The sequence below is a fragment of the Phlebotomus argentipes genome, unplaced genomic scaffold, assembly GCF_947086385.1.
Source record: "Phlebotomus argentipes unplaced genomic scaffold, Phlebotomus argentipes genome assembly contig_24, whole genome shotgun sequence".
NCBI lineage: Eukaryota > Metazoa > Arthropoda > Insecta > Diptera > Psychodidae > Phlebotomus > Phlebotomus argentipes.
Window position 1 is genome coordinate 8,467 of NW_026776161.1, and position 8,453 is coordinate 16,919.

Below are 8,453 nucleotides of genomic sequence, written 5' to 3' on the forward strand. Positions count from 1 at the left end.
GGCGGACAGGACTCGTCTCTGTTTTTCTCTCTTTTCTTTTCTTTTGAAATCGCGCTATATAGACAAACATCCAAGCCATGTGAAATGTCATTAATCACCGCGGCATAACCAATATTTAGCCTCGTGAGCGACTTCCAACCCTGAGACACGATTAATTGCTCTCCGTCGTGCAATTGCTGGGCAATTTTCGGTTCTTGATGAATTGCCAGTGTACGTGGTTTATCGTAATCGGGGCGCCTAGGATTTTCGCCAAATATTGATCTTAAGTCGCGTTTGGTGGAATAAATCACTCCACGCGATTGAGATGTTTTGTGTGGTGTTTTTCTGCCATGTCTTTACCTGTGAGCCAACAAAAGTCATCCCACCACATAAATCAGGCAATGCGATGAAATTTCCCGCCGTGTGGAATTTCATCTGGGAGACTCTCGTCACCAAGGGGGAGATAATATGCCCAAAACACTGCCACAATTCCTCTGCCAGAATCTTCAAACACTTCCAAACACTTCTTAAAGCCCTTAAAAATGCATTTTCCAATGTTTAATCTTCAGAAAATGCTTGAAAAACAATTCTGACCAAATTGTGAGGTTATGAATTGTGCCTAAAAATATGTTTTTAGCCTGGAAATGACTTAAAAATGGCGAATTTCACAATGTTTCCACTAAATTTTGATGTTAAATTTGCCACTTTAGAGCACAAATTGCAAAAATAACTAAACAAAGAGATTTCTCAGACAAATTTTTGAGGTTATGATTGACTTTTAAGCTGTTTTCTAACCTAATCTTGAAGTTTTTCGAACTTAAATGCTTAATTTTGTCAAGAAAAGTGAAGAATTCTCAGTTTAAACAAAAATTTGATAATTTTAAGAGATATTTTAACACATAACCTAAAAACAAAGCGATCCAAATTGATTTTTCAAGGCAAAATTATTTTTAAAAATGTCTTAATTTGTTGAAATTGAAGTTTTTGCAGTGCAAATATTCTTAGTACAGTAGAAAACGCGAAAAATAACCTAAAGAAACACTTTTCTAGTCTGAAATTCGATATTTTTTGAGGTTATGAAATCATTTCAATACTTTTAAGCTTTTTCTCAATTCAATATGACGTTTTTTCGATCCGAAATGCTGAAATCTACAGAGAAAAAGATAAATATTTGCAGTTTAAATAGAAATTTGATGATTTTTAAGGTTATTTTATCACATAACCTACAAAAAAACAATCAAAATTAAATTTTCTAAGCAAAGTAATTGATTTTTAATCCTTTTGAATCTGAAAATTAGTGAAAAAAGCCAAAATCAAAAAGTTTCTACAAGAAATTGTGGTTGAATTTGTCACTTTTCAAGCACAAATTGCGGAAAAAACATTATTTTTAAGGTTATGATTGAACTTCAAAGCATTTTCTCAACCAATATTGAGTTATTTTGAACACAAATCATGGGAAAAAGAGAAAAATTCCTCAGCGTTAGTATAATTTTGACAATTTTGAGGGTTTTTTAAGCGCTAGAAAGTGTTTTAAATCAATAACATAACCTCAAAAAAGCAAAATAATTGATTTTTAAGCAAAATTTAGTGGGAAAATGTGTGAATTTGGGTGAAACGGAAGCTTTTCAGTGCAAATATTCTAATATATTTTGCCACATTCACTTCTTAATACTTCCAACCGTAATATTTCCCCCTTACTTGTCACCTTTCTTGGATACAAAACTGATCTGAATGGCCTCCAGAAGCATCAATAGACGAGGGCAATTTGTTCGTGTCAGATGTGAGTTTTTCTTCTTCTTTCTTTTCTTTCTTGTTGTTCTTTTGGTGGCACAGAAGCCGCGCGCAGAGGATGACGATTGTCTATTTTGAGGAATCTCCTCGCACTCAATCATCGTTAGTTAATAATTCATGGTTCGCGGACAGAAAAAGGGTCGCGATGGACGAGTGAATGTGTGTGGCCGCCGAAGGGTGGACAGGTGAGTGTTCAAAGAAAATTCACCCCGTCTAGGCCTAGAAGGATGTTTCAAATGTGCAAGTCGCGAGCGAATCCAGATGATCTTTTTAACCCTATCAGGGACGCAACAGTCCAACAATGATTCTTGCTTTTCGGATGGATTCTTGGACACTCAGTTGAACACATCATTTGGAATAGAGTAAAATTAACTAGAAGATCATCAAGAAATGCTTAATCAGAGTCTAAATTGTCGGAAAAAAGTCTTCTAATTGACAGTTTTTGAGGTTATGTTTGATCTTAACACAATTTGCAGTGTTTCTTGACAGCAAAAGAGTCCAATTCAAGGTAAGATCACGTTTGTATTCGATTTTCATCCGATATTTCTGTGAGAATTCACTAAAAACTGCTTTTTTCTGTGTCTTTTCCCAACATAACCTCAAAATATAACCAAGTGATCTTTGAAAACTCAGTTTCGAAGCATTCTAGATCTGCTAATGAACTTAAAACTTCTGTTTCAGAGTCAAAATTGTCCAAAAAAGCTTTCTAAATTAACATTTTTCAAGTCAAAATGACCATTTTTGAGGTTATGTTGAATCTTAACACAATTTGCAGTGTTTCTTATATTTTTCGTGAAAACATAAGAAACATCTCTTAGTTGTGAGAAACATACGTAAAAAGTTAATATTATTGACTTTCTTCAGTTTATTCGTGGCTTTTTTGCAGTTATTTCAAGTGTTTACAGCTTAAACCACGCCCATTCGCAAGCTCCGCCCATTTATCTATGAATTGTCTCTTAATACTCGTGAAAATCTAATTCTTAATTCAATGAATTCTTGAAATAAACCTATTAAAAACGATTTAAGAGTAATTTTGAGGAATTTTTATCTTTTATCGTTCGACAATGAGTTGAAATTTGTGATTTTAGAGTAAGAAATACAATAAAAATCTCTTAAAATAAACTATTTAGAATCCAGAAACTGTATTTTAGGGATTATTGTGAGTCTTAGCCTAATTAACAGACTTTAACATTGATATTAGTTTAGACGCAAGACTAAATGAATGATTTTGGAGGTTTTTTTGTGGCAAAGTTTCTTCTTAAAATAATCATCATAACGTCAAATGATCTCAAGAATCCTTATTTTTCCTGAATTAAGCTTTTTACATGTGTAAAAAGTTAATATTGTTGACTTTCTTCAGTTTATTCGCGACCTTTTTGCTGTTCTTTCAAGTGTTTACAGCTTAAACCACGCCCATTCGGAAGCTCCGCCCATTTATCTATGAATTGTCTCTTAATACTTGTGAAAATGGATTCTTTTCTATTATTTGGTGACAATATCAGACTGAAAACATTTCTTTGCATAAATGAAATTCATTTGATGATCAATTTTTCCTAATTCTTCCTATTTTATTCCTCATTTCCTCAACAAAAAATGTGTCATAAATCACAGTATAATTTGTAAAGCAACACCGGGAGAAAACCCCACACATAATATATGTGTGGTGATGATGTCTCCTTTGACCAGCGACATCCCGAGAGAGAGACAGAGAGTAGACAGCTTAAAGATGCCGATTCGATGGGTTTCTTCACGGCTGATGATCACACAATTAATTGAATTAAATGACGCGCTGCTTGTGTCATAATAACAAATGTCCGTCGATTAATCATGCGCGGGGCAGAATTGAGACTCTTCGGCCAAACCATAAATCAGCGCGCGCCCAAGAGAGTCTCTCTTCGCAAGGGGGCGAAGAGCATCTGAGAGATGCGGATAATAGTGATTGATGTGTGGCATTTAGTGGGGTGGCGGGTGAATCTTTAAAAATCATGTCTCGCCCATGATAAATTGACTCTGTGATCGACATTCACACGATTATCTGCCACTCACGGGCAATTTTCGCGCACGCAGAACGCAACAAGGCGGAAGGAATAATGTGGTTTGGAAGTGGTGTACATTCTTGTGGAAGTTTTTTCCATGGTTTTCAGTGTCTTAGAGGACAAAAAAACACACGAAAATATTCATTTTTCACCTCTAAATGCTATTAAAATACAAAAATCTTGAATTTCTTTGCACAAAATGTGTCAAATTTGAGTGAAATAATCAAAATTTTTATTATTTTCCCATGAAAAATTGAAAAATAATAAAAAAAAATATTTTTCCAAAGTAAAATTGCAAAATTATCAAATTATGAATGAAAATAATCAAAAAATTATTTTCCTAAATAAATTAAAAAAAATTATACAATTTTGAATAAAGAAACTAAAAAAAGATTATTTTCCCAAATAAAATTGAAAAATAATCAAAATAATCAAATTCCGAAATAAATAATCAAAGAAATAATTATATTATCAAGTAAAATTGAAGAAAAAAAATCTAATTTTGAGTAAGAATAATAATAAAAAAAATTTTTGCAAGAAAAATTACAAAACAAATCAAAAGAAACAAATATTGAATTAAATTTAAAAAAATTGATGAGAAATTAATTTCCAAAATTTATTTTTTGATTATTTAATGCAACATTTGAATTTTATGTTCAGAATTTGATGAAAAATTGATTTCCAAAATTTATTTTTTGATTATTTAAGTCAAAATTTGAATTTTATATTCAGAATTTGATGAAAAATTAATTTCCAAAATTTATTTTTTGATTATTTAAGTCAAAATTTGAATTTTTTATTCTAATTTTGATGAAAATTAATTTCCAAAATTCATTTTTTTTATTTTTTCAATCAAAATTTGAATTTTTTATTCAGAATTTGATCAATTTTGATGAAAAATTAATTTCCAAAATTCATTTTTTTATTAATTAATTCAAAATTTGATTATTTTTCAACTTTTCTGTGGAAAATAATTATTTTTTTGCTTATTTTACTCAAATAATTGAATATTTTCTGATTTCTTTCCCTCAAAGAAATTGTTTGGACGTGGTGTACACATTTCGGACCATTTATCTCCCCCCCTTGGGATGCAAGAGAGTGAAAAAAAACAGACTTGGTGAGGTGAAGCAGTTTATTGAGGTGTCTTTGCGTGTCTTTGTGTGCTTTTCTTCTGGGCTTTTTCCCTGGAAATGCGTGTGAAGTGACCTGAAAAGCCTGTAAATTGGATTAGATCTCACTTCCCATGAACATATCCATTGTTTCCATCATGTCTCCGCGCTATTTTGCTTCTCTCGCTCCAAATAAGATGAATTTCTGTGGAGTTATGAAAGTGCCTTCGAGAGTCCAAATCAGTTGATGACGGTGTAGAGAATGGCGGCATAAGTTCCCGCTGCTTTGCAGATCTTCAAGACGTGTAAGAGAGAAAAGTGTGAATTAGAAATCTTACAAAACCCCATAAGAAAAGATTCCGCAGGAAATCTTTCACAATTTTTTGTTTTTCTCTTTTTTCCAGAATGACCACCAAAAGTATCGAAAAATTCTTCAGATGTTGAATATATGAATTTTGATAAGAAATTTAGGAGAATTTTCACAATAAATTAATATAAAGATAGAATTCCAATGGATTTTCCGACGGACTATCCTATGGAATTCGTAAGAAATGTCAGTAGAAAATTGTATTCTTGATTTTTATATCACAAACAGAAATCCAATGGATTTTCCGACGGACAGTCTTATGAAAATCGTGAGAAATGTCAGTAGAAAATTGTATTCTTGATTTTTATATCACAAACAGAATTCCAATGGATTTTCTGATGGACTGTCTTATGAAAATCGTGAGAAATGTCAGTCGTGAGAAAAATAATCAATTTTTATTATTTTATTCAAAATTTGATTATTTTTTAATTTTACTTTGAAAAATAATTTTTTTTAATTATTTTATTCAAAATTTGATTATTTTTCAATTTATTTAAGTGAAATAATAATTTTTTCTTTATTATTTCACTCAAATAATTGAATTATTTGATTTTGAAAACAATTAATAAATAAATTAATAAAAATCACGTGTAATTCTTGAATCTGTGGAATTCTTACTTGGACAAAGGTGTAGATGGAAATGTTGCCGAAGCCAAAGGTCTCAATTCTGACTGGTTTCTGTATGCTGATCAGCAGCATCAAGAAGTCCTTCTGATCCTTCAACTTCATCTCATACCAATTTGTCATGCAGAAGTTCTTGTACAGCAATTCTGAGCTGTTCTCAATGACCTGGCCGAAGAAGCAGAGGATGAAGATCTGTGACGTCATGGCGCCCACAATGAGGACGGCGATGAAGATGGAGGCGCTGAGGGATTGAAAGATGTAGAGAGTGCAGCAGAGGTAGATCATGATGGCGAAGAGTTTGTGAAAGTACAAATGCCAGAAGGACTTTGTGAGCTCCTTCACCTTCTGCAGGGCGATCTTGTGAGTCTCATGAGTGATTCTCAGGACACTCGAAGCCTTGTTGGGATCATTGAGTTGCGTGACAAACTCAGCAAGTGTGTAGAATTCAGATCTGAAGTAGAGAATTGTTATCATGACCACAGCATCGGCAATCATGATGTACTCCAGAATGGAGAAGTAGAGCACAGTGCCATAAACCACGTTGACAGGATAGTAGAAGATGCTCTCTTGCGGTAATCCTGGAATTAGTGATTACTGAGTAAAGTGTGCGCGCATTTACACGCAAAGCGCGCACTCCAATTTTCCCGCATTTGCACAAAAACTACCCAGTAAAAACAGCCACGATGGAAAACCGCGGGATTCCCACCGGTCGCGGTCACTTGTTCCCCAGTGGATTTTTGACGGAAACTTCCCTCGGGATTCCCGCAGATTTTTCCATACACAAATTTGTATGGAGCCTGTCCGCGGATATCCACTGGTTTTTCAATGGGGACTCCTGCAGGGAAGTCAATGGTTATTCCACACCTCTTAAGCCCGTCAAAGAAACCTCTTAGGCCTCTTTTCAATGGTTTTTTAGTGGATATTTGTGAGGAATCCCGCAGGAAAGTCAATTGAAAATCCTTCAGGGATAAAAAGAACCCAAAATGATGGATTTTCAGTAGATTTTTTTCAGGATTCCCGCAGGAAAGTCAATTGAAAATCCTTCAAGGATAAAAAGGACCCAAAACGATGGATTTTCAATGGACTTTCCTGCGGGATTCCTGCAGGAAAGTCCACTGAAGATCCTTCAAAAAATGAACCTGTAGTTTGAATATGGCGCGCTTCTACCAAAGACGTTACAGACCGAAAACTGCGGATTTTTATGGATTTTTCTGCAAGAATCCTGCTGGAAATTCCAATTCCGTTGGCGGAATTGCGGTAGAATTCTCCCACAAGATTCCAGCAATAATCTGTCATGGCAAATCTTTCGTCCCGACGCTTCCGGCGTCTCAGCCACTCAGAAAGAGGGATTTTGCCTGCAGGATTCCTGGTGGAATCTTGCGTGAGGCTTCAAGTGCTTTCTCGGCCTTCTAAATGAGAGATTCTGCCTTGAAGAATCGTGGTGGAATCTTGCAGGAAGCCTCCGGCATTTGTACGACCTTTAAAATGAAGGAATTTGAATTCGGGATTCCTGAAGGAAGCTTGCAAGATTCGTTCACTGTGAAAATGACTCCGTCATTTTCAGATGGCGGATTTTCCTGCAGGAATCCTGCAGAACTCTGGAGCAAAACATGATGGAAAAATCGGTGGAAAAACGTCGGATAGCGGATTGATTTTTACTGGGCGGAAAATTCGATTACACGCTGTGCCTATTAAAGCGCGCTTTGCGGGAAAATTATGTTGCTTACTTTCCGCGCTTATGTGCAAAAATTAGTTTGCATCTTTCAATTACTCAGATCAGACTACCTGGAATGGTGAAGAGCATCGGCGCCGAATACTTGGAGATGTAGAGATGGAAGGAATTCACGCTGATGCCGACAAAAGTGATGAAGATGAGGAAAATCCGGGTCCAAGTGATGCCAAGTTTCGTATTGATCAGCAAATACTTTCTCCTCACATCACCAATCACAGGCTCACAGGACTTGAGCCATGTTTCAAAGAATTCCAACATGGCAAAGATCTTCTTGCGATGAATCACCATAATTTCCGAATACACCATGAAACACTGATAAATGGCGAAGAAGTACACAATTGTGAGTGCCAAATCATAGCCATAATCTGTCATCTGCACAGCAAAATGCCAAACCACGCAGAACATCCCGAAGGCCAGATTTACAGGATAAACGGCCGTCCTGATCCTCTTAATGGTGTCAAATCCAAAGTCTGGAATGAATTCACAACGCCAGATTCGATAGTAGATGAAGATGATTCTCTTCAGACGCTCGTGTTGTTCGGTCAACATTGTTGGACGAAATTCACACAAGATTTGCTCGCTGATGACCTGTTGGATTGCCTTTTAAAGGACTTCTCATTCTCACTCCTCCTCAACGCAGTGGCATAGTTATTTCCAAGAGATACAAAGGGGGAGATATTACAGTCAGAAGTGGTGTACAGCTTGAAAGGAAGTGTTAAGAAGTGGAAAAAGCTTCCATTTCAACCAAATTCACGCATTTTCCCACTAAATTTTGCTTAAAAATCAATTTTATCACCTTTTTGAGGTTATGTTTA

General features: G+C 35.2%; 1 protein-coding gene across 1 annotated transcript; it reads right to left on the reverse strand.

The window, feature by feature from the left end:
* Window positions 1-5,155: 5,155 nt before the first annotated feature.
* Window positions 5,156-8,187, reverse strand: LOC132262735 (odorant receptor 45a-like). Its single transcript, XM_059762124.1, has 3 exons — window positions 7,692-8,187; window positions 5,901-6,484; window positions 5,156-5,209 (listed from the first exon to the last, which is right to left on the reverse strand). Exons 1-3 carry the CDS (start codon window positions 8,185-8,187, stop codon window positions 5,156-5,158), a joined length of 1,134 nt encoding a protein of 377 aa, XP_059618107.1.
* Window positions 8,188-8,453: the final 266 nt, after the last annotated feature.

Coding starts and splice junctions, on each gene's coding strand:
- LOC132262735 (XM_059762124.1), bottom strand. CDS start 8,187: ATGTTGACCGAACAACACGAGCGTCTGAAGAGAATCATCTTCATCTAC. Junction 6,485..7,691: donor GATGCTCTTCACCATTCCAG/GTAGTCTGATCT, acceptor CACTAATTCCAG/GATTACCGCAAGAGAGCATC. Junction 5,210..5,900: donor CCATCTACACCTTTGTCCAA/GTAAGAATTCCA, acceptor CACGTCTTGAAG/ATCTGCAAAGCAGCGGGAAC.